At 37.1% G+C, this 27,856-nt stretch overlaps 1 protein-coding gene across 1 annotated transcript; it reads right to left on the reverse strand.

Moving 5' to 3' along the window:
• Positions 1 to 8,108: 8,108 nt before the first annotated feature.
• Positions 8,109 to 12,866, reverse strand: LOC130988214 (pyrophosphate-energized vacuolar membrane proton pump-like). Its single transcript, XM_057911999.1, has 8 exons — positions 12,426 to 12,866; positions 10,463 to 11,037; positions 10,005 to 10,384; positions 9,740 to 9,826; positions 9,338 to 9,668; positions 8,784 to 9,194; positions 8,610 to 8,669; positions 8,109 to 8,519 (listed from the first exon to the last, which is right to left on the reverse strand). Exons 1-8 carry the CDS (start codon positions 12,664 to 12,666, stop codon positions 8,313 to 8,315), a joined length of 2,292 nt encoding a protein of 763 aa, XP_057767982.1. The 5' UTR covers positions 12,667 to 12,866; the 3' UTR covers positions 8,109 to 8,312.
• Positions 12,867 to 27,856: the final 14,990 nt, after the last annotated feature.

Genomic DNA, 27,856 nt, shown 5'->3' on the forward strand with positions numbered 1-27,856 from the left:
AATCAGAGACCATGGCCAACATGATCTCGATCTCGATTGGGGTCACGATCACCGCCTACGGCGAGGCGAAGTTCGATTCGTTGGGGGTGATTCTGCAATTGGGGGGCGGTGACGTTCGAGGGAGAATTCGAGTTTCCATTTCGATTATGTGATTTTCAGGAGCAATGACGCCGATTTGGAATTCCCGATTTGGGGCTTGGGAACTTGATTTCGTGATTTTCCTCATCTGACGGCGATTGACGCCGAAAAAGTTGGTCGGAGAAGATGAGATGTGATTTTTTTTAATGAACGGTGTGCAGATTAGCCCCCGAACTCCAAAAAGAGAAAAGGTGCAGATTAGCCCTTGAACTCCAAAAAAACGGTGCAGATCGCCCCCTCTGACTAACGGCCCATAACGGTGTTAAGTCAGAGGGGGCGATCTGCACCATTTTTTTGAGTTCGAGGGCCAATCTGCACACACAGTTAGTAAGAGGACTGAAATTCTCTAAGGGCCTTCACTTGAGGGGCCTATCTGCACCTTAACCCATTAAAATAAACATATTATTGATTAAAAGTAAATATATTACAACTAATCTATCCATTAAAAAAAATTACATCATACTTGAATAATATCAAATGATACCGACGTTGGATACGCTGTGGAGGGAATGAGATCGTATCCCGCGGACATTACAACTCAAAATCAACAACATTAATATTGGAGTCTCGCTCCTCCAACAGCGGGCTGTGCAGATATGGAATTACTTTTGAAAACACTAAGACATTTTCGCATATTGAATTGCAGAAGGTTCCACTTTAACATTGTTCATCTCCCCCACCTGCTTCATTGCATCTTTATGAAGTAATGCATTTGAGCTGCTGAGAAACGATGAAAGCTCAACATAATATACTTTTATCATATGATCAATTTGATGCCTATGCAATGCCTCTTCCTTGAGTTGGTCAACGCCTTTGGCCAAAATGTCAACCCCTTTGGCAAAATGTTTTATTTTGTATCACCATATCGAATTGCAGAAGGTTCCAGTTTAACACCGTTCATCTTTCCCACCTACTCTATTGCATCTTTATGAAGTAATGAATTTAAGCTGATGAGAAACGATGAAGGCTCAAAATAATATACTCTTGTCATATGATCAATTTGATGCCTATACAATGTCTCTTCCTCGAGTTGGTCGACGCCTTTGGCCAAATGTTCAACGCCTTTGATATTAGGATATACATATTCGGGATGCACTCCGCGCTGATATGATACAGTTCTGGCCGAATCTGAAAAGTGGAAGCCATGATGATTTCTGGCAAGCGCAATGGAGTAAGCATGGATCACGCAGTGGACTTGGCGCCCTCATTTACTTCGACTACGCGGTAAGTCTATATAAGTGGTTGTGTAACCCAACCCACTGTTTTGTGAACCTCCTCTTAACTTTTGTCTTAAACCGAACCATTTGTATGCTCCGGGTTTTGTGCCTTCTGTGCTGAAAAAATCCATCGGATTCACTAGCCGAGTTGCTTATGAGTACGATAGAAATTCCGACTGCTATGTTGCTAAAGTAATAATCAAGATTGATGAGAACTTCAACTTGCAAAGTGCTACCAGTTGGGTAGATAAGCGGCGTATGTATCTCTGGAGTTGGGAGCGCTTAAATGCCAGTATTGGGTACTCTACACAAGGTGAGTCGAAATGGGTTCTGATTGGTTTCTGGTAATCACTATAGGTTGTGCTAACTCGTTGATTTTAATATGTTTTGATACAGATACTTGAGAGCTTGGCAGCCTTGGCTATTACGAGATTCATGTTACCAGCCTTGGCTATTACGAGCTTGGCCAAATGTTCAACGCCTTTGGCCAAATGTTTTATTTTGTATCATATTGTTCAACGTCGAAAGGTTTGGCCTAATGGTAATGGAATTCATCTCCAAAGGTTTGGCCAAAGATTTTAAGCTGCTGAGAAACGATGAAGGCTCAAAATAATATACTCTTGTCATATGATCAATTTGATGTCTATACAATGTCTCTTCCTCGAGTTGGTCGTCGCCTTTGGCCAAATGTTCAACGCCGTTGATATTAGGAGATACATATTCGGGATGCACTCCACGCTGACATGATACAGTTCTGGCTGAATCTGAAAATCGGAAGCCATGATGACTTCTAGCAAGCGCAATGGAGTAAGCAAGGATCACGCAGTGGACTTGGCGTCCTCATTTACTTCGACTACGCGGTGAGTTTATATAAGTGGTTGTGTAACCCGACCCACTGTTTCGTGAACCTCCTCTTAACTTTTGTCTTAAACCGAACCATTTGTATGCTCCGGGTTTTATGCCTTCTGTGATGAAAAAATCCATCGGATTCACTACCAGGGTTGCTTATGAGTACGACAGAAATTCCGATTGCTATGTTGCTGAAGTAATAATCAAGATTGCTGAGAACTTCAACTTGCAAAGTGCTACAAGTTGAGTAGATAAACGGCGTATGTATTTCTGGAGTTGGGAGCGCTTAATGCCAGTATTGGGTACTCTACACAAGGTGAGTCGAAAAGGGCTCTGATTGATTTCTGGTAATCACTATAGGTTGTGCTAACTCGTTGATTTTAATATGTTTTGATACAGATACTTGAGAGCTTGGCAGCCTTGGCTATTACGAGATTCATGTTACCAGCCTTGGCTATTACGAGCTTGGCCAAATGTTCAACGCCTTTGGCCAAATGTTTTATTTTGTATCATATTATTCAACGTCCAAAGGTTTGGCCTAATGGTGATGGAATTCACCTCCAAAGGTTTGGCCAAAGATTTTAAGCTGCTGAGAAACGAAGAAGGCTCAAAATAATATACTCTTGTCATATGATCAATTTGATGCCTATACAATGTCTCTTCCTCGAGTTGGTCGACCCCTTTGGCCAAATGTTCAACGCCTTTGATATTAGGAGATACATATTCGGGATGCACTCCGCGCTGATATGATACAGTTCTGGCCGATCTGAAAAGCGGAAGCCATGATGACTTTTGTCAAGCGCAATGGAGTAAGCATGGATCACGCACTGGACTTGGCGCTCTCATTTACTTCGACTTCGCGGTAAGACTGTATAAGTGGTTGTGTAACCCAACCCATTGTTCCGTTAACCTCCTCTTAACTTTAGCTTTAAACCGAACCATTTGTATGCTCCGGGTTTTGTGCCTTTTGTGCTGAAAAAATCCATCGGATTCACTACCCGAGTTGCTTATGAGTACGACAGAAATTCCGACTGCTATATTGCTGAAGTAATAATCAAGATTGATGAGAACTTCAACTTGCAAAGTATTACCAGTTGGGTAGATAAGCGGCGTATGTATCTCTGGAGTTGGGAGCGCCGAAATGCCAGTATTGGGTACTCTACACAAGGTGAGTAGAAAATGGCTCTGATTGGTTTATGGTAATCACTATAGGTTGTGCTAACTCGTTGATTTTAATATGTTTTGATACAGATACTTGAGAGCTTGGCAGCCTTGGCTATTACGAGATTCATGTTACCATCCTTGGCTATTACGAGCTTGGCCAAATGTTCAACGCCTTGGCCAAATGTTTTATTTTGTATCATATTGTTCAACGTCGAAAGGTTTGGCCTAATGGTGATGGAATTCACCTCCAAAGGTTTGGCCAAAGATTTTAAGCTGCTGAGAAACGATGAAGGCTCAAAATAATATACTCTTGTAATATGATCAATTTGATGCCTATACAATGTCTCTTACTCGAGTTGGTCGACGCCTTTGGCCAAATGTTCAACGCCGTTGATATTAGGAGATACATATTCAGGATGCACTCCGCGCTGATATGATACAGTTCTTAATGAAGTCATCAATTTCCAACGAGAGAGAGGGAGAGAGAGAAAATGAGATTAAATGTTGTGTTAGCAGGTGTATCTACGTTAATTCATGGTAATTCATAACCGTCATTGAATGTTAAGGAAAAAATAAATTTGCAAATTAATGGGCGTACTTTTTGGGATTCATTAGTTGTACATCTAACGCCAAAATGAGGGTTTTACAATATTATCCTTATTAGTAAGCATGGGATGAATTAACAGTGCATATAAAATGAATTAATCTGAAAAGCACATTTTCAATATGAGCCGTAAATTTGGTCTAGATCTAGGGTGATGAATAGCTCCTATTTTATAGTCTAAGAGGAGTTTTATATATATATATATATATATATATATATATATAGAGAGAGAGAGAGAGAGAGAGAAGGAAGATTTTGTGGGGACCGATTTTTTGGTGGTCGGATTATCTTTTGTTGTTTTTTCCTTTTTTTTTAATTATACTACTCCCTTGGTCCCACTCCAATAGACTCACTTCTTTTGGGCACGGAAATTAAGAAAACTTACTGTTTAGTAGGAAAATGGTGGTAAAGTGGTGTGGTCCACACCAATTAAGTACAACTTTTTTATCCAAAAAGGAAAATGAGCCTATTGGAGTGGGACGGATGGAGTACTTTTTGTTAGTTAAAAGGGTAGTATAGTCTTTTATATCCAAATGGTATGCTTTGATATTTAAAAATATGGCCCCCCTTATATAAATATAGAAATATAAAAATATTTCTCATACATTGCACGATGTGTAAATGCCAATGCATTTACAAATGTAATATTTCTTCATAGGTCGCTCCAATCCACGTGAGAAAGGTCACACGTTAAATAATGAGGATGTTTGGCTAAACTTATTTTAAAGAACTTATAAGATGTAGTTTTTTAAGAGCTTATAAATTGTCAAATTGTTTAGATAATTGAACTTATAAGTTAGAAAGAGAATTTTTAGTTAGAGAGCAAAAATCAAAGAGAGATGAAATTAAAATTAATGATATATAATGAAAATAAAAAATTATAAATGAGTAATTTTATAAAATGAGTGTTGTTTACAAAAAGTTACCAATAAAATTGATATCCAACACCAAACAAATGTACAAATGTACAAAACCAAACATATGGCATGTAACGTAAATCAATATTTGTATACAAACACGTCACCCTACCAGGAATTTTTTAAAAATATATAAAGCTATCTTTTATAATTGAAAAATAAATATCATGCAACATGTCCATTGTCCAGCAAGCGACAAGGGCCAGCACAATTGTGTTAAACAAACGTGTTATAACGTGAGCGACATACTTAAGCACCAGTGGTCAGAGTCACCGCCTAGAAACTCTCTCTCTAGTCTCTACTCATGTTTTATTTATTTATTTTTTATATTCCCTCCGTTCCGCTATTCTTTTTTGGATTGTTCCACCAATAATGTCTCGTTTCTATTTTAAAAAATAATAAGGACATAATTAAAATAAATTAAGCCACTAATTATTCAACTAATAAATCCTTAATTAATTCATTTCCCCTCTATGCCTAAAATAACATATATTTTTATATGTTTTTAGTTTTTATAAAATAGAACTTCACTTTTATTCATTCTTTTTTTTTCACTTTAAAGAAAAATAATATTATCATATAAAAAATAAATAGATAATATTATTCAATTTCTTTGTTCATTCTTTTTTCATAATAAATTTATAATCAAAAGAAAAAATATTTTTAATAGAAAAAACTTTTCTGTCACTCCCCCTTATATATTTTTATTGTTAAAAGAAAAAACCTTCTCTCTATGATGTCTTTTTATTTTTAAAAGAAAAAAAAATCTCACTCCTTCGTGCCCCCACACACACTCACACAAAAAAGAAAAGAAAATAAATAGAGATTATGCCAAAAAATATACGAATTTTAAAAAAGTGGTAATTTTCACTTAAATTATCAATTAAGTTAAAAAATATATATGAATTTATATTTTTGTTGTAATTTTCACTTGAATTTGACTTTCGGTGAAATTAGAGTTTAGTTGGCAGTCGGAAGTTGACCTGATATTGGTCTAACTTTTGATGATGAGGAGTATTTATAAACTCGGAGGTCTAAAAAGGTAAAAATCAATATATTTGACTTAATTTCAACTGTCAATTAAGCTATAACTAGTACGCCCCTCCGTGCTATGCACGACGAACATCGAAATTAAACATGTTTAAATAAATAAGAATAAGTTTAAATATAATTAAAATATAAATAAAGGTAAATTATATTTTAAAAATAAAATAAACTAATTAATTTCTCTAAATTATTTGATAATGAAAATTAACATTACACATTTTAATTATAGAGTATTACACGTGATAACAAATAAATAAATATTTTATACACAAAAATAAATAAAAGTTGTAAAATTTTTACGAAGAGAGAGAAAATAAAATATTTTAAACTTTTCATAATTTACTAGATTTAAATTCATTTTTGATGATTTCTATACCATATTAAATATTTTATCGCGAACTTATATACAATATGCATATTAAATATTTATGCATAAATTAAATTTGAGGATGTCTAGCAAAGAAATAAAAATAGAGAAAAAAATTGGTGGGAGAAGAAAGAAAAAAAAAAGAGGGAAGAGATGGAAGGAAAAAACTCATCTTTTTTATATATTATATAGATTATATAGATTTCGTTGAAAGTTAAACTTATGTGAAAATTATAATAAAAATATAAATTCATGTATTTTTTAACTTAATTAAAAGTTGAGGTGAAAATTATAACTTTTTTTAAAAAATTTTGTACTTTTTTTTGCCATAGCCCCCAAAAAGTACTCATGTTTTTATTTAAGTTCACGTGCACTTGATATTTTCAGTATTTATAGGTATTTAAGAAGTTGTTTCCTCCCAAAAAAACAAAAAAGAAGAAGAACACGTGCCCTTGATATTTTCAGTATCTGCACTATAGTGTCTAAGAATTTAAGAAGTTGTTTCCTCAAAAAAAAAACAAAGTTATGAAGTTGTATGATTTGAGAAATCTATAAACGTTACTTTATAGTGATTTGTATTTTGTGATCGTTGATGACGAGTTCATTGTCGGACTATTCCAAATAAAAATATTAATTTAGTTAACCTGAAAAAATCATATTGAAGCACTAAAAAAAAAAGGAAAAAGGTTCAAATAAAAAAGAAGGAAAAAGAAAATAAGCAACCTTTTCTTTTGGGCTTAGGAAAATAGCATCTTCCATTTTTTTGCATCAATGAAATTAAACGCCAATAAGACCAAATATCAATAAAATACTTAAAGTAAGAAGTATCTAGCCATTATTTTCGGAGTAATTATATTAATGATTTCTGTATTACTCTCTCCGTCCCATGAAGCATGACACACTTCTTTTCGGCACGAGAATTAAAAAATTGGTATTTTGTGTGTTAAGTGTGGTAGGTGAAAAAGTGAAAATGTGAATAAATGGTAATTTTTTTGTCATTTTTAGAAACGTGTCATGCTTCGTGGGACAGACCAGAAAAGAAACTGTGTCATGCTTCGTGGAACGGAGGGAGTACTTGATTCCTACATTCTATTATGTCCACCTCATTTAGTTATAGTACCTTGTAACAATCCATTTAACACGATATGAAAATCTTTATACGTAATTAAATATCATAATAAATAGGCTTACTAACACCTAAACACACAAACTTTGGGGGTAATTTGATTTTGCACATAAACTTTGAAAGGTGTAAAAAATACATGAACTTTAATGTTGTAGCAATTTTATCACAAATTCAAATATAAGATATTCGAACTACATAAAAATCTTACGATTTACGAGTTTAGAGATGTATTATACGATATCTTTTAGAGGTGTCCAATACGTTGTCACAAATTTAATTTATACTCAAATTAAAGCTAACGTGACAAATCGAAATATCAACGTGTATTCATCGGAAGTTTTAAAAAATAACACTGTATAGGACATCTTTAAAAGATATCGTATAATACATCTCTAAATTCGTAAATCATAAAATTTTTATGCAGTTCGAATATCTAATATTTGAATTTGTGATAAAATTGCTACAACATTAAAATTCATGTATTTTTTTACACATTTCAAAGTTCATGTGCAAAACCAAACTACCCCAAAGTTGGTGTATTTAGACCCCAATAACTCTAAACACAAAGATTAGCAATTAACATATTGGTGTTGGTAATTAATCAATTAAAAAAACATATTGATATTGATCGATGTTATAAATATAATCACTGTAAATCTGCAAACCAACAAACAATTACTTGACCAAAATACCCCAACTTTTAGCTCCAACTTGTAAGATCTGTAGCAGCTGCTAAAAACAAGAGATAGGGAAACAAATGAAATGGGTTTATAGAAGCTCTATGCAATATCTGATATACTGCAAAATTTCTCCATATTATATGAACACGAAGCTATAAATAGGAGCAGGAGCAGAGTTGAGGGCAGGCAGGTATTGCCTTAATTCAGAAGATCTTGAAGAGCAGGCCACCATGGACGGCGAAGAAAGGAGCGAACACGAGCGATTCTACCGCCATCAGCTTGATCAGGATGTTCAGCGATGGCCCCGACGTGTCCTTCAGGGGGTCACCAACGGTGTCCCCGATCACCGCTGCCTTGTGTGCATCAGATCCTTTAGGACCAAGAGTCCGGGCATGCTCCGAGGCCCCAGCCTGTTTTTGTCGAGGATCATTAGTCTATAGCGCGATTTTGATTGCGATCAATCAAACTGAGAAAGTTACGAGATTGGTTGAAATGTTCACCTCAATATATTTCTTGGCATTGTCCCAAGCACCACCGGTGTTGGATGCGGAGATAGCAATCTGCATCACACAAAACAATGGAAGTTTGTTCATCGAGATAATGTAGGCTAGTTTGATCGTATAATCCTTCAACTATTCAATCTTATGTCACCAAACGTAAATGCGTGCGGTTACCTGAACACCGGAGACGAGAGCTCCAGCAAGGACACCGGAAAGAGTCTCCACGCCGAAGAAAATTCCCACAATGAGGGGTGTGAGCATGACAAGCGCACCTGGAGGAATCATCTCCTTGAGAGATGCGTCTGTAGAGATCTTAACGCATGTTGCATAGTCCGGCTTTGCAGTGCCTTCCATGAGGCCCGGGATGGTTTTGAACTGCCGGCGCACTTCCTCAACCATCTTCAGAGCAGCACTACCGACACTCTTCATCGTCATAGCCGAGAACCAGTAAGGGAGCATAGCACCCACGATTAGACCAATGAACACTTTCGGAGTTAAAACATCTACAGTCGAAATGCCAGCACGGCTCACAAATGCACCAAAGAGGGCAAGGGACACAAGAGCAGCAGAGCCTATTGCAAACCCCTGCATATAAAGGCAACAATATTTTGTGTCAACACAGAAAGTTACTGCAAACTCTTCTAGTAGCATGGCTTCAAACATAAGATCCATGATCGAGTGAATTATGGGGTAGGATCAAAAGATGTGAAGGAAAGAAAAAGGATTACCTTTCCAATCGCTGCTGTAGTGTTCCCCGCAGCGTCAAGGGCATCAGTCCTCTCTCGGATACTGTGGCTCATGCCGGCCATCTCAGCAATACCCCCAGCATTGTCACTGATGGGTCCATATGCATCGATGGCCAAGCCGGTCGCAATCGTACTCAGCATCCCGAGGGCAGCTACAGCAATACCATACATTGCAGCAAAGCTAAAGCTAACAAAAATGCTAATTGCAATGGCAAAGATTGGAATGATCACTGATTTGTATCCCAGAGCAAGGCCAAAAATAACATTGGTTGCTGCTCCAGTACGGCATGAATCAGCAACATCTTGTACAGGGCTGAAAACATTAAGAAGCAAATTAGATTCGAACATGTATCTAAGATTTTCTGGATGTATCCAAAAAGATACCTATAAGCATTGCTTGTGAAGTACTCTGTAATAAACCCAATTATGAGGCCAGCCCACAAACCAACAGCAACGCACAGGAACAGTTGCCTGCGAGCACAAAATCATAGGTTTTGTAAGAAAATGAGCAAGAAATGACAAATGTATAAAATTCTCCGTCTTTGAACATTGAGAGGGGGGGCGGGGGACATGTACAAGTGAAGATATCGGTTATCACACTAAATAATGAAAATAGACTAAATAGTGCCAGAGTGATGAGGAAACTCACCAGCTCTTAACTACTTTCTGTTCCCCGAAATTATATATTGTGAAGGAAGAGGGTAGGCCAATCCAGCTAACAATAGCTATTCCCGCAGTCATCAATATGGTTGAGATAATGAGTTGCTTCTTCAATGCTGGCTCAATTTCTTTGACAACCTTGACCTCAAAGAAATCAGTTGCAAACAATGTGGTGAGCAGACAAACAAGTATTCCAATAGAGCTGATTAGGAGAGGATATAGCATAGCGGTCAAGTCATGGTTGATCCCGAAAGATGAGATGGATGCAACAACAAGTGCTGCACAGGAAGACTCTGCATACGAACCAAAGAGATCCGAACCCATACCAGCAATATCCCCAACATTATCACCAACATTATCAGCAATAACCTGCAACACTTGAGAAATAAGTTGTCAACATTCAAAATTCTAAAATATTTAAGCATTTAAGTGCTTCCTTAGACATACCGCAGGGTTCCTCGGGTCATCCTCTGGGATGTTCTGTTCCACTTTGCCCACAAGATCAGCTCCTACATCAGCAGCTTTTGTGTAGATACCTCCACCAACCCTACCGAACAAAGCCATTGAAGATCCACCAAGCCCATAGCCAGTTATCGACTCGAATAGACCTTCCCAATCATCACCATAGTATAACTTGAAAAGGTTGATGGCAATGTACAAAACAAGAAGACCATTTGCTGCAAGGAGAAAACCCATGACCGCGCCAGATCTAAAGGCAATAATGAATGCCTTCCCAACACCCTTCCTAGCTTCCAAAGTCGTTCGTGCATTTGCATAGGTTGCAATCTTCATTCCAAGAAAGCCAGAAACCACAGATGTAATAGCACCGAGAATGAAAGCTATGGTACTAAAAACCGCTGTGGCAAGTGCAGGCTTGCAAAGTTTGGTCTCATCGTATGTACAAGGTTGGCTCTTAGTGCTAAATCCTTCCACGGAGCCAAGGAAGAGGAAGATCAATATGGCAAAAGCAATCATGAATATACCAACATACTGGTACTCCGTTAAAAGAAATGATGTTGCACCTGTATCATCAGAATCGGCTTATCAGCATATTATCAACACTGGAACTGATAAACACGGTATTATTTGGTTCAATAATGTCCTGAAACGAGTAAAATATTCCTTAAGGACATCCAACGCCTTCTCCCAGTTAACATTTCGAATTCTCACACTAACAGTATCAGCGTAGTTAAATGGATTCTCACTTCAAATTAACAGAAGTCATTATTCAACATACTACATTATATAAATATATTTTTTTTCTTTTTGAGGAAATATATAAATATTTTATTAAGTAGTAGAAATTTAATAATTTTCACATATATGAATGTGCATCCATATATACATATACTCAAATATTTAAGGTTGAATTCAGATCCATAGTATGTTATTAGTTCTTTATGATAATTGAATATCAGTATTCCTACATTCATTGTAAGTGCAAATAAATGAAAAACTCAATCCATTAATAACATTCAATTTGATTAATGATTATACATCAAATAGCGTTCTTAACCCCTCAGATCCCTTTTTCCACTTCTTGATGGAACAGTAATGGTAAAAATGGATCCAAGATACAGGAATGCAAAGTGGATTCTTTTTTAAGGCAAATATTTTTTTATTGATTTATTCTTGAAACGCCCGGTCTTAAATTATTAGCATGGCCAGAAAATAACAAGAAAAGGTAATTCCATAAAGATCAATAACACCAACTAAAACGACGCCTGACTACGTTAAAAAGTAAAAGGGAAATTTCGCAGAAGCATGTACTATAGTTGGGAAGTATAGTAATTATTTATTTAATGCCCAGTTGAGAAATAACTGAACGGCGGAGAATTTATCATTGCTTGAACTCAACTAACACGTTTACATAATAAAAGCAGACACACAAAGATGAAGTCTTTGGTCCATGCCACACGTGTCAATAAACAAAGCATTATAATATACAGTGACAGTAACCATGAGCTTAATAAATATGGAAAAAGGAGAAGATAGATAGATCTCTAAAATATCTCCACATCAGATAACTTGACAAAAAGGAACTCGACCACATTCCTCATCAACCCAAACCTACTCTAAGAAAAACACAATTCACTATTATGACGTAAGAGGAAATCGCCAGATAAAGAAATTACAGAAACCTCTGGATTTCTCACTTCCTAGAAAGGGAAGAAATTTCGAGTTAATGGAAAGAAAAATTCGAAAAGTTCATAGTCATCCACAAAAATAATCCATTCTCAATAATTCGAGGCTCGACTTAGCTGAACACGAGAAATCTCGTCCAAATCAACTCACTCGAAGCAATTGAATTCGTGAATGAAATTGAAAAATCACGGACCAATTCGGAAATAAAACACAGACACGCAGTCTTAATTGTGAAAGTGAATTCCAGTCCATAATCGATTTTTACCTTCGGAAATGGCGGCCTGGATGTCGGCACACTTGCGGACGACGGAGTGGTCGGCGACGCCGTCCTCTTCCTCAACGAGCGGATCCGTGATTCCATTTTTGGCGTCGTGTGAGGCGGCGGTGGAGAGCTTGACCTTAGAGACGAGCATCCACTGCACGACGGCGAAGGCTATACCGACGACGGCGCATATAGGGATGAGAATCTCGGTTCCGATATCCGAGAGCAGCGTCGCCTCGCCCATTGCTTTCGGTCCGTAACTGATTGAGAAGAAGAACAAGTTCAACAGCTGTGATCACAATCAAAATGGTTGGGGAGTAGGGCTTTGTCCTACGCGCCTTTTGGTGCCGAAATTTTGGCAGGTGGTTAAAGTTAAACCCAATTTTCCTAATTTCCTCTCTCTCTCTCTCGAGTTTCTTCTACTGTTTCTGCAATTGAAGGTTTAGCAGGTATTTATAGTGGACTTATACGAGGATAAATATTTAGAACGAGGGCTTCTCCGATTAAGGGCAAATGTGGAAATTCAACCTAAACATAAAAATTCAACAGTCAAAATTCCCAAATGTAGCAGTTCGTTTCTTCTGATACTTTCAATTTATTTAACTTATACTCCTTCATTACTACTCTAAAAAACTTGGGTTAATTGCATATAAATTACTCAACTTTCAACGAATTCTCGTTTTGCACATGAATTTTAAAATATTTATTAAAATTACTCAATTATTAATTTCTTTTTATTTTGCATATTTGTTCATTTTTTGACCAAACTTTGGATCTAAAATAAACGTCGTTTCCATCCAACTATTTATTACAATATCAATTTTATTTTTTCACACAATCATATCTATGATATGCAAGTATATTCATGTCAAATGAATATATTTATGTCATGTCACTACGATGAAAAATGAGCAAATATGTAAAATGAGAAGAAATTAATAATTGAGTAATTTTAATAAAGATTTTAAAGTTCATGTGTAAAATGAGAATTTGTTGAAAGTTCAATAATTTATATGCAATTAACCTAAAAAACTTCATATTTAATCATATTTCATATATGCATAATAAACAAATATACCATAATGTGACTAATGTCAGATAACCAAATTAGGCATGATATGTGCAATGTGGTTTGTAAGACTCTGCAGACTGTCAAATTTTTATGATACATGTAATGCAAATGAAGATTATCCGAAATTCCGAAGCAATGGTGAATATATATGTAATATATATATATATATATGCACGTCATTTACAATTTTAGAAACTTTTGATTGGTTTGGCTTTTGTTAGAATTTGAAATAACTTAAAATACAAGGCCTTTTAATGTTGAACGTATATGCAGAATCGATGTCAAGTCTAGATCAAATGTATTATTGTGTGTGGTGGTAATGTAATATTCCATGTACCTATTTAAATTCCAGCATATTACATCATACTTAATTTATCAAGCCTCTTATAAAAGCAATTAAATAATTGAGACTACAATGGATGAGGCAAATATTAAAATATCTTGTAAATAACACTTGATTGGTACGATGAATGAAGGTGAGAATGAAATGGTAATTCCTACATTCATTTTATTCATTTGTTTGGCATATTTTTTTAGTAGGAATCATCATTCCTACATTTATGGGAATCATCATTCCTTCTACCTATCATGGTATTAGTCATTCCATTACATTCTTAATTCTTCTAAATTTATGTTTTGACATGTACTCCCTCCGTCCACTAATCCAAGGTATTCTTTCCTTTTTGGGACGTCCACCAACTCAAGGCCTATCCATTTTTAGTAAGTTTTTATTTATATTTAATTGGTGGGTCCCAAAACAATACACTTTTTCTCCACTCAACTAATAAACAATACATTAATTGTGGGTCCCTTTCTCCACTCAACTAATAAAAATACATTTTTTCTTAAAACCCGTGTTTTGCTCCTTAGGTCATGAATTAGTGGACGGAGGGAGTATATTTTTATGAAACATGCATTATTTATTATTATTATTATTATTATTACTCAAAATATAAAATATTTTTTGAATAAAAAAATATTTTTAGTAAAAATAAAATATTATCAACTTTATATAAGCAATAGTCTAATAGTATATTGATTGAAATTAATGCAACACATTACACAATCATATACATGGATTGATATTAATAAAATAAAATAATTTCATTTCATTCCTAAACTTTATTTCTAACTATCAATTATAGGAATTGAATTAAACAAAGAATCTCAATTCCATTCCTTTGGTATTCGTTGTGCATACCAAGCATATGAATCACTAAGGTTTGTCATTCATTTTCCACCCTTGTTCCATTCCATCATACCAATCACTTATTAATACTTGTGAGGTTATTTAGAGGTAATAATACTTAGGGTGCTTTTTATTTTGGTTGAATTTTTTTTAGGGTCCATTTACTTTTATGGATAAATTTATCATGTGAAAATGATGAATAATAAAAATTTATGCCTTTAAATGCCTTCTTTTTTTCTCCATATTTTATAGTACAAAAGAGAAGTTCATCATTTTTCCTTACTTATTTTCACTTCCTTATTTATACAAAAGAGAAGTCCATTATTTTCTCATGATAAATTTAGAGTGCGTTTACTTTGATGGAAAAGGAGAGAAATAATATATTTTCACTCATTTTTCATCATTTTCACATGTTTACTATAATGAAAATTTTTCTCCGGACATGGTGGAATATTATCTCGGGCAGCTCCTTTTCACTCATTTTCTCTCCAATATTGGATATTATTATCCTATGGTAGGGGTGTGAAAATATTATCCAACATTTTCTCATCTTTTCATTTCTAGTAAACATGTGATAAAATAAGGAGAAAAAGATACTCCCTCCGTCCCCAAAATAAGTTCATCTTTGGGGACGGCACATGTTTTAAGGAAAAGTGGTAAAGTGTATTGATAGTGGAGAAAAATATGTTATAATTAATATTGAGAGTGGTGAAAAGGAAAAAGAAAAACTTATTTCAGGGACGGAGGGAGTAATATTTTCTCATCTTTTCTTATCCATCATTTTCCAATGAAAATTTTACAATCAAAGTAAATGCACCCTTATTAGAAATGATGGATAAGAAAATATGGGGAAATATTATCCTTACCTCCTTTTTTATCATATGCTAATTAAGTAAAAGATGAGAGAATATTGAAAAATATTTTCACACCCCTACCTTATGATAATATTATAACATTAAATTGAAAATGAGTGAAAATTGACTGTCCGATAAAATATTTCATTCAACTCGAAGAAAATTTTTCATCGATGATGGAAAATTGATAAAAATAATTTTTTTTATCTCTTTTTGCATCAAAGTAAACGCACTGTTATTGTAATTAACAATTAAACTAATATTTGGTGGAAATAACAATTTAAAGATAACTAAAAGGGTCAATTACAGTGATAACAAGATCGTCAAGAAAACGTTAGTATGGAGAATCTATATAGTTTCTTCAATTATGATCGGGAATGTCAATTAACTACCTAGTTAAGACTTAAGATTTCCTATCATAGAGAAAGATACGAATTGTTTTTTTTTTTTTTTTGATAAAAAAAGATACGTATTGTTCTACATTATAAGTGAAAACAATTAATTTCACTATCATGTTAGTTGTATAATAAGTAAGAATATAAAAAACAAGAATTGAGTTTATAATTAGTAATATGTAATTATGCATAATTAATAAATTTATTCCATCCATAAATTGTACTCCTTCCACCTCCGTTTTGAAACGTCTCTTAAAAATATTTATTTTATAATTTTCAACATCACTCTACTCACAATAAAATATGACTCAATTTTCACTCATACACATTCGTCTAATAATCTTTAAAATCCTTACCATAAAAAGTGTCGTAGGAGTGTTTTTATAAGACGAAGGGAGTATTGAATCATTGAGTACACAAACAAATATGTGCGCTACTTCAAATTCGCACATTCTCTACATAATATACAATATTCTCTTTTTCATAAAAGTTATGTCTGTACCAATAGACTAGGGATTTCCATAGTGTATGTGTGTTTTCTTAATTAAGAACTATGGTCGCAATAAAAACTGTAGTTTACACTGTGCATTGTCTATGGTTAACGAATTTCCTAATGTATGTGTATGCATTTTTACTTTTGTGTATGATGGTATTGTGATGTTCGGGACAAAAGTAACAAGTGATCGTTGATGCATAAGATACGGACAAAGAGCGGTTGCTATTATTGCTTTGAAACGAAAGGGTACATGAACAAATCGAAACGTACTAGAAAGAGGGGGATTCCAAGAAAATGCATAAATGAGACTACATATTTGATGAGAGATTAAGTGCTACTCATATCAAAAGATCCATCTTCTTTTTCTGGCGACCACGCGAAAAAAACTCCAAAGTTAAACATGTTTGGCTTGAAATAATTAAATGATGGATGACCTGTGAAAACCTTCTCATGAAGTGTGCGAGTGAAGATAAAGCACACAAGAGAAGAGTTATGTTGGAAAAGCTAGTCTGAATTTTCCAAACCGTCACCATTCTTGTCGTCCTCTCACCACTATATATTCTCACCCTCTCTATTAATCTTCACAAACCATTGTCGTTGTCGCCGCCCTGACGCTACCATTCTCACCCACTTTCACTTGCTTTAATTTTTTCAAGCCGTCGCCATTCAAATCTTATGTACGTATTCTCACCGCCACTGTTATCGTCACCCTCTCTGTGTCACTATTCATTTATTTTTTAGACACGTCGCAAGTGCACAAATATATATAATTGTGTATATTAGCAAATAAAGTCATATTCCATAGAAACTGAAAATACTACAATGAACTATTATCTTAAACTGCAATTATTTATCTAGACTTTAAAAATCAGAGTCAGCTTTAAATCTTAAAAGCGTGTAAATAAAATAAATAAACACCGCAAAGACAAAGAGAATTCAAAAAGAGAGAAAGATATCCTAGAGCTTTGCACATCAATTTTTTGTTATAGGGGAATCAGTAAATGTGTTGCAAATTGCAATTGATGGTTTTTTCAGGTTGTTTTCTAATTAATTAGTTGCTCACGTTTTCTAACCGTATTGTACGGTTTATATATGTAATATATGTACATGACAAATCGTAGTTTATAGTGAATATAGAGTATAGTTTTAAATCGTAGATATTACACTACATTTCTTTACGCATACACCTAAATAGGAGTATTTAAAACGGTAGACTATGCTACAAAGCCTAATTAAAGTCAAATTAGTATTCTTCTTTCAAATAAACTGATGCATGCACATACGAATTAAACTTTTAAAAGTAAAATGACACTCGATTTTGCAAATTGTTTTAAATTTGATAGTAAAAGTAGCACATTGATTTTGATTGCCGGTAAGAATGTGTGAAATAAGAAGAGACTTTTTCTAACTAGATAAAGAAGTTGGGGCAAAATAAGAGTCAAGACAGAAAATCTAGGCTCTAGAACATACTTGAAGATCAGGGTAATAATTTTAGTGATTTGAATTTTGAATATGTCCAAGGATAGTTTAGGAAATTAAAAGCTTGGATTAGGATCCACGTATGACGTATAAGCCCTTTTTTGGAGATAAATGTTTTATTTCCCTAACTTTTCCTCAATTAATTAACCTTTTATTAATCTAGATAATTAGATAAGCTTGAATACTTGAATTGACTGATTAAGATGGTAACTGTGTTAAACTTAAGCAAATATCTTTATAATAACATATTTGTAAGAATTGTCCTAGAGGGACACCAAGAGATGTGTGCGAACTTTCTGTCTGCAAATAGTAAGGTTTATGGTTCAAACTCTCGCTCTCCTTCTCTCAAAAATAAAATAAAATTGTAGAACAATCAGTGGCGGATCTATATGGGAGCAAGGGGGTACAAGTACCCCCAATTTTTTTAATTTTTTTACTATATACATATATATATACAAGGAAAAGTATAATATAGTATTATAATAATTATAATATTAGATTAAATATTTAACAATTTACATTGATTTGTTCTATTAGTTTGTTAAATTTATGTTATTTTTGTCTCATTTTCCTTTCTAATTAGATAAGTTTTAATATTGAATTTGAGTTAATCCCCGAGTTAAAATAAATTACGAACTATTAATAATGAAATTAGTTTATTTGTTTAGAAGATAAAATAATATATTTAAAAAAATACGAATAAAAGTATGTCTTTATATGTTTTAATATACTTGCCATTGAATTAATGAAATTGTGAACAATTAAGTGATTAATTCTAATTCCAGACCTATTAAGATTCTACTTGGATATAAATACAAATTGACGGAATGCTTAAAAAAATTGGTTCGGAGGCGGACGTATAAATATTTTCATACGTCTACGTCGTACTGCAGTAAATTTTGTACCCCCTAATAATAAATCCTGGATCCGCCACTGAGAACAATATATAGGGGGTCGAATTAAAAATATAATTATCTATCACATAAAAAGAAACAATATTGTATATATAAATAAATAGTATAATAAACTAAGCATATTATTGTACATATATATATAAGCATAGTTCCTAACTGAATCATGTCAATTAATTAATTAAAGGTCGTCCCATAATTTAAGAAAAAAGTTAAAGATTTACCATTTTTAATTCTTCATAAACGACTCACATTGTTCAAAATGGCTCAGAGTATATAATAAGTGGCATTTACTTTGTCTAATAGATTAAATTGATATAATACATAAATTAGTATTTGAATGATTAGATTATTAAATAGACTAGTATTTCACCGTGCGTATGCAGGGGGTAAATTATTGTAATTTTAAAAAAAATATTAATTGATCATTACATAATAATTAAATTGTATTAAAGTAATAAATGGAGATTGTTGTATTGTTTTGGAAAAAAAAACACAGCGCCTTTAATTAATTAAAGGAATTTTTTAGAGGAAAATTTGGCCAGTTTTTGTGTAAAATGACAGAAGTACCCTTACATTAAAAACATAAAAATTAGCCATTTTTTCTCCAATTCTCTCTCTCCCCTCTTTCTCTCTCGTCTGCGCATTCTCTCTCTCTCTCTCTGCTTTCTCATTATCTTCTCTCTCTCATCTCTCTCTCCACTCTCTTTCTTCTCGACGAGTGAGAACCAGCCAGCCGAGCGACGATCCGGCGCGGCGGCGGTTGTGGGAGGCTTCGGGGAGGGTCAAGCGGTGGTGATTGTTAGTCAAGGGGTTGAAGAAGCCGCGGCGATTGGAGGAGCGGCTCAAGGGAACTAAATTCTCTCTGATCTAATATTTGATCGACGAATTCATGAGCTCCACCGGAATAAGCTCGGCGGTGGTTTCAGATCTTACGGAGGCAGTTCCAGAGACGAGCAGCCGCGCCGTCAGGGAGCTTCAATCTGGAATCAGGGCGTTCTAGGGCTGGCGATTCGAGTAATTGGGGGAAGAGGAAGGAAGAGGAGGGGCGGAGGAGGGTGATGAAGATGTGGAGAAGGAGGTCGAGGAGGCGACGAGAAACGCCGCCGTCTATCTCCACCGCCGCCTCTCCACCGCCTTCACCTCCACCGCCGCCTCTCCACCGCCTTCACCTCTAACTTCACCTCGACCTTCCGCAATTCAAGTGGCAAAAGAATTAGGTTCAAATCAAAGTTGATCGATTTGCTTCAATGGAGATGTGTTACTGATCTGAATGGGGAGGACTTTTTTCCGTTGGCATAGAGCTCGTTGATTGATGAGACAAGGTCATTGGCGAAGGAGATTTGGAGGTTAATTTTGGAGTATATAATAGAAATCGAAGCATTGTGTGATTCAAATGCAAGCAAATGATTTCTTCAAATAAATCGGATATTGCTTTGCTGATAAGCATCCACTATGATTGCTTCAATCAATCTTAAGTGTTATTGTTGTCTTGAGATTTGTAACTTAATGTTATGTTTTTGAATTCTCGACCATATTTATGAATTAAGAACCCGATCTATGAATTCACAATCAGATCTAGTATTTTGATTATAGATTGAATTGATTCGGATAATATTTTGTTGTATTTTAATTGTTGATTTAGAGAATTTGATGTATTTTGATGGTAGATTGAGGTGTTGTATTTTGGTGTTGTACAACAATTTGATTGAGCTGTATAATTATTTTTTTAATGTTCTTAAATTCACAACCAAATTTATGAATTCACAATTTAATGTTCTTGAATTCACAACCACATTTATATATTCACAACTAGATTTAAGAATTCCCAACCAGGTCGATCAATTCACAACTTAATGTTCTTGAATTCACAACTAGCTCGATGAATTCACAACTTAATATTCTTGAATTTACAACCAAATCTATAAATTCACAATCAAAATAAATTATAGTTTTAATTGTGAATTCAAAGTTTAAAAACTCAAATTCACAACCAAAATAAATTCTAGTTGTGAATTAAATTCAGGTTGTGAATTCGACTGATTGTGAATTCACAACCAACATAAATCTGGTTGTGAATTCACAACCAAAAAATTCTAGTTGTGAATTAAATTTTGGTTGTGAATTCGACTGGTTGTGAATTAAATTTTGGCTGTGAATTCACAAGCAAAAAATTATGGTCGTGAATTCGACTGGTTGTGAATTCTCAATTCACAACCAGTGTAAATTCACAACCAAAAAATTTTGGTTGTGAATTCACACTGGTTGTGAATTGCGGGGTTTTTTAAAGGGGTGATGTAAAGTGGACATTTTTTTTAATTTTTAATGTGGAAGGGTATTTTGGTAACAGTGACCATTTTTTAATATTTTTATCTTAGTGGACAATTTTTAATTTTACAATATGAAAGTGGCCATTTTAAAAATCCACTCAATTTTTGATTGTATTATTTGAAATAGGGTACTGAAATAATAATAATAGTAATAATAATAATAATAATAATAATAATAATAATAATAATAATAATAATAATAATAATAATAATAATAATAATAATAATAATAATAATAATGTAAAACTGACAATTGTAAAATTGAATAAAGCATGATAACACAAATTAGTAAATCTATAAATTTTGAAAAACTTATTTGTAGACAACATTCATTGTACTTAAAATATGTTATTATTATCTTTATCACATGTGATCAAAAGACATAAAAATTTTGGTGGCTTTTTGACTCTTGAGTCCGGCCTTCACGCTTCACGCCTCCAGCCCTCCAGCGACCGGTGCTCTTCCCACCGGCCATCGGCGCCGGTGTTTTCCTCTCCAGCGCAGCTACTGCACCTGCACAAGACCGCTGCTGCGCAGTCCTCTGGAACGAACCAGCGTCACCTGCACAGCGCCGCCGAGAGCACGCCGCGTCCCCACCGCTCCTTTCCGCAGCTCGCGCCGGCCATCACCAACTCCGTCGATCGCTCCTCTCCCGTCGCCGCTCCAGTCCCGTCGCCTCTCCAGATCCATCCCCGCTTTCCTTTGGCGATTTGGCGATCTGAGACAGACCGTTGACGTCGATTGAGGCCGGTTAAAGACGGTGAGCTCTGGACCGGCTGTCAGCGTCTGGAGCCGCCGTTTGACGTCGCCGAGGCAACGCCACCGCCGGATCTGCTCATGCTTCGCCTGAGGTCGACGGATCTGACCTCCGGCAGCCCACTTCTCGACTGCCACTGCTGCCCGGAGTGAACGCCGGTGCTGCTGCTCTGTAGTTGGCGAGGGACGGCAGATCGGCTGCTCCCGTGCAGATAGTGCTCGACGATCATGTCCTCCGGCAATTTTCAGCAGTCCTCGATCGACAAGGGTGGTCTTAATCTGCCCCAAGTTTCGAACAACTTCATCAAAGCCTCTACTGACGTTGCTGGCCCAGTCTTACCAACCTCCAAGGATAACCCTTGTTTGCCGAGTGTTTCAGCGCAGAAGAATCAACAGCCGCAGCTTGGTTCTTCCTCTTCTACCGCGAAAGCTGTTGGAACGGTGTCCTCTTATGCTCATGTCACGGCCCCCCAAAGAGTCAGGAAGCCGGACTTACCGGCACATAAATTCCACGCGCTTCAACCCTTTGCTCAAGGAGGACATGGCGTGCTCAAAGTTCCTCGCGAAATCCAGAATTTTCAGGCGTCAAAATTCCAACACGCGCTTATTGGTCGTTTCATGATGAATAAAGGTGAAACACCTAGGACAACTAGAGAACTCAAGGCGGAATTACAATCGTTGTGGGCGATTAAATCTCCTTGGTTTCTCATGCCGATGGGAAGAGGATTCTATACTTTAAAGTTCATCGACAAGGAAGATAAAGCTACCGCTAAACGACATGTGATCTGGGATCTTCCTGCCGGTTCGATACGTCTTCGTGATTGGGTTCGCTATTTTAACCCCTATAAAGAATCGTCCTCCTTGGCTCAAGTTTGGGTGAGAGTCTATTACCTGCCGGTGGAGTTCTGGCATCCGGAGGTTCTTTCGGGCATAGGTCGATGGTTGGGACAACCTTTGAAGATTGATGGAACGTCTATTGATGATGAAGTAGCTCACTTTGCTCGTATTTTAGTGGAAATTGATCTCTCTCAACCTCTCCCGGAATTCATGACGATCGATGGAGGCGAGTATTTTTTTAACATTGAATTCAGTTATGAATATATTCCTTTATATTGCACTATATGTAAAATAACTGGACACTCGCCGGACAAGTGTCGGCGAGGAAAAACAGGGAAAAATGTTGAACCTGAGGCGAAGATCATTAGAGGCCCGGAATGGCAGGCTGTTGTGGAGGCCAAGAGTAAGCAGCCTCTCGATGGAGAGGTGGCATCTGACTCAGAGTCGGAAGATGGAGCTAAGGAAGTGAGTGTTTCTGCGCACAAGGAGTTTACAGGGCCGGATCTTTTGGAAAATTTGTGTAACAGGAGCTCGGGGTCTAACCACAATCAACTGGGGTCCCAGGATGGTAACAGATTCGCAATCCTCGAAAATTCCTCGATTCAAGAGGATTTGGTGACTAACAAGCAGGATACCATTCTTAAGAACACAGCGGGGGACATCGACATGAACACTGCTTCGTCAGAAAATTATAATAATCAAGGAATGAGATCTCAACAGCAAGAGAAGGGTTGGGAATTTGCTGCCACTAAACATATTTCTCTGGAGCTTAGCATCGAACAGTTGAGAGATGCTACTGATAAGAGGGAATCTCAGCAGCCTCTTTCGGTGGAAATTTTCCCAAAAGAGATGGGGGGCGTCAATTTAATGACGGCAGATGGATCTATTTTGCAGGTTGATGGGGAACAAAGGATAGAACAGCAGTTGGGGGACGTATCGAAGAAGGTGTTAGCAGTTTCGCACAACGGTTCTCTTCAGGTGGAGCAAATGAACGAACCATGGGGTGAAGTTACGGAGAATGTGGCAGCAGGCTTGACTCAGGTTTCTCTTCAAGAGGAGAGACATGGGAGGGATCGCGACACCATTACTCAGCAGACTGCGCAGAGCACTCTTGCTCCTTTTTCGGCTGACCAAACAAGCAAGGAAAAGAAAATTCTCGCTTTAGAAAATGATATTAAAGTGGAGAGGTTAAAGAATGAGGTCTCAGGATCAAGCTTATCTAAACGTGGCAGAGGGCGTCCTCCCAAGAATGATCAGTATATGCGCAATCATAACAAGGCTCTTCATCTTCAGCAAGAAAGTATAAAAAATCGTCTCCGGAAGGCAGCTGATGATGGGCATCAACCAAGTGAGTATATTGTTGATTATCAAGAGTCGGAGAGTTTGCAGGCTATGGACAACGTAGCAAACAAACGGTGGGATAAGGAAGCGGTGCTGGGAACTTCTCAGCCCAGAATCAATCAATAATTCTTATGAATTTTTTGGTTTGGAATGTCCGAGGCTTTTCGGACGAGTCTAAATCTCTTCTTAAGGAGCATTGTCGTTCCTTTTTGCCTTTACTTGTTGGCATTATTGAGCCAAAGAAAAGCCTTCAGAAAGTTCGCCAGAGCTATTGGAGATCGATTAATTTGGTGCCTCATCATCAAAATTGTCGACAGCCTCGGAGACCGAACATCTGGTTGCTCACTAATCCGGATGTTCAGACCACGATTCTGCTCTCCTCGGATCAAGTCATTATTGCTGATTGTGTTTGGCAAACATACTTTTTTAGAGTTGCTATTGTGCATGGTGCGAATGACCACGTTTCTCGACGTGCCTTGTGGACGGATCTTCTTTCTTTTGTTGATGGGAACACGGTGTTTATTGGCGACTTCAACGCCGTTAAGGGGGCCCATGAGCGACGTAGTTTGGCGGCGCCTTTGAGAAGTTCTTGCAGCGAGTTTTGCGACTTCATCGAGGCTTCGGATATGATTGAATCTCCTTCTTCTGGCATTCGGTTTACATGGTCTGGTCGGATTTTACTTCCTCGGCATGTGGAGTCTAGATTGGACAGGGCATTTTTTTCTCCTGGTTTTGCGAATTTGTGGGCTTCGATTAACACACATGCGCTCCCAAGGCTTACCTCTGATCACTCTCCCTTGATTTTCCAATGCAGCGATGAGATGAGTAAGGGGAGACGTTTCAAATTCTTGAATATGTGGACTTCTCACCCTAACTTTCTTGACCGAGTGGCGTCTTCTTGGGATGCTGCGACTGACGTTCGTTGTCCTATTTTTAAAATCATGTTCAAGCTCCGTCGTCTCAGAAATGACCTCAGGGCTTGGAATAAAGATGTTTTTGGGCAGGTGGATATGCAGATTAATTCGGAGCAAGTCTCGTTGCTCGACATGCAGAACAGGATTTCTGACCAGGGTTACACGGACATTCTTTTTGAGGAGGAGGTCAGTCATCAAGCTCGGTTGTCTTATTTCCTTACCAGGAAGAACAGTCTTTTGCAACAAAAAAGTCGCGCGCACTGGCTTTCTGACGGAGACCGTAATACTTCTTTTTTCCATCGTGCTATTCGATTTCGAAAGCAAAGCCACAGGATTGAGCACTTGAAGATTGCCGATGTTGTCTCGTTTGATAGGGGGAATATTCAGCAGCATATTATTGATTTCTTTTCATCTCTTTTTAAAGACGAAAGTCCCAGTAATGTGAATTGGGATATGCTGGAAGGTATTATTGATCAATTTGTCTCTGAGGATCAGAATGGGAAGCTCACGCATATACCTGATGATGAGGAGATTATGGCTGCGGTTTTTAGCTTGGATGCGAATAGCTCGCCAGGTCCGGATGGGTTTTCAGGGAAGTTTTTTCAGAGCTGTTGGACCATTATACGACTGGATATTCTTTCTGCGGTGCGTGCTTTCTTCCTTAATTCTTATCTGCCTGCAGGCTGCAATGCTAGCATCTTAATTTTGATCCCAAAAAAGGATGTGGTGGAGACGGTGGCTGATTTGAGACCTATCATTCTCTCAAATTTCTTCTTTAAAATTATTTCCAAAATCCTCGCTTCTAGATTGGGGGAAGTGGCGGCTGTTGGGGTGTCGCCAAACCAATTTGGGTTTATTGGAGGTCGTTCGATTCATGACTGCATCATGCTTGGCTCTGAAGGTTTTAGCTGCATGAATAGCACGGGCAAACGCTCGAATATGGCTTGCAAAGTGGATATTCGCAAAGCATTTGATACTATGCGCTGGGACTTTATTCTGAACGTGCTCAGGGTTAACGGTTTCCATGGAAAGTTCATTGAATGGATTTCCATTATCTTCAGTTCTGCCCGGATTTCCATTCTTTACAACGGGCAGTTGAGTGGCTACTTCGCTTGTTCCAGGGGAGTTAGGCAGGGTGATCCTCTCTCTCCTATTCTTTTTGGAATTGCTGAGGATGTTTTGAGTCACTTATTTCTCATTTGTGTGAATTCTCGTCACATTACTTCTATGGCTTTCAGCAGAAAGGCCTCTTTTCCTACTCATTTGCTTTATGCTGATGACATTTTGATTTTCTGTAAGGCGTCGATGAAAAACGCTCGCAAAATCAAAGAAATCTTGGATTTCTATGGTGATATTTCGGGACAAATTTGTAACCCTGCCAAGTCTCACGTTTTCTTCGGGAGGGGCGTCTCTTCCATGGTGAAGAATCGTGTGATTAGTGAGCTTGGCTTTGCGATGGGATCTTTGCCGGTTACCTATTTGGGAGTTCCGATTTTCTCTGGTCGCATGCGTGCTTCTTACTTGATTGGTATTTATGATAAGATTGTCAATAAGTTTTCAAGTTGGAAGGGGCTACACTTATCTATGGCTGGCAGAATTTGCTTGGTTCGTTCTGTGATTCAAAGTTCGGTAATGCACTCTATGATGATATATAGATGGCCTAAATCCCTCATCTATAAACTGGATAGGAAGTGCCGCAACTTTATTTGGTCGGGACATGTGGACAAAAAGCCTTCGTGCCCGGTGAGCTGGTCTAGGGTTTGCGCTTCTCGGTCGGAGGGTGGCCTCGGGGTTAGGTCTTTCTCGGCTATGAATAGAAGCTTCTTGATGAAGATGGCCTGGAAGCTTGTGCAAGGGCGAGACTTCGCCCCTTCGATCATGGCGACTCGCTACTTGTCGAATTTTGGCTATGCCAAGATGTTCTTGGCTTCTTCGCCATTCTGGACTGGCGTGAGGGAGCATGTCAACTCCTTGGTGATGAATTCTTATTCCTATATTGGCACTGGAGAACACATTTATTTCTGGCATGACGAATGGCTGGGTTACAAGTTGGCGGACAAGCTTCATATTCCGCCTTTTATGAGAGACTTTCTGCAGCAAGCTGTGAGTGATTACTTCTATGATGGTGTTTGGCATTTCACTCCGGATTTTATTATTCAGTTTCCTGATATTGTGGTGGATATTCTGTTGCTTCCAATTGGGGAGGAGAGTGACACTCGCTTATGGAAACCTTCTGTTAGTGGAGAGGTTTCGGCCTCTCTTGCCTATGTTTCGCAGTCTCCGCATTTTCCCAAAGTTCTTTGGGGAACTTGGATTTGGGAGCGTTTTATTCCTGACAGAAGATCTCTTATCACATGGCGGATTCTGCATTTGAAGATGCCGACTCTGGATGGTCTAATCAAAAGGGGCATGCATGGCCCCAACAGATGTGTGATGTGTGGGTTAGCTGAGGAGTCTATTGACCACTTGTTCTGGAATTGTAATGTTATTCGGCAGACTTGGGGGGTTTTCTTTGATTGGTTTGCCAAGTCGCACATTCTGGACTGCTTGGATATTCATAGCATGTTGGCTGCTGCATGGAACACGGATTTCAGTCCGTTGGTTCGGTCCTACTGGAAAGCTGGGGTCATTAATTTTATTTGGAAAATTTGGGATTCCCGCAATCAAGTGACTTTTAATGACGCCAGTTTCCACCCAAATTTGATTCTTGGGTTCCTGAAAGTTGCGTTTAAGGAGATGGATTCAAATTTCCCTAAGCTTGGGCGTTCTCATAACTCTTGGCAGGATTATTTGACGCTTAGGCGAATTGGGGTTTCGATGCGCGCTGTTCCGCCCCCTTTGATGATTGAGGTTCACTGGT

The sequence above is a fragment of the Salvia miltiorrhiza genome, chromosome 6, assembly GCF_028751815.1.
Source record: "Salvia miltiorrhiza cultivar Shanhuang (shh) chromosome 6, IMPLAD_Smil_shh, whole genome shotgun sequence".
NCBI lineage: Eukaryota > Viridiplantae > Streptophyta > Magnoliopsida > Lamiales > Lamiaceae > Salvia > Salvia miltiorrhiza.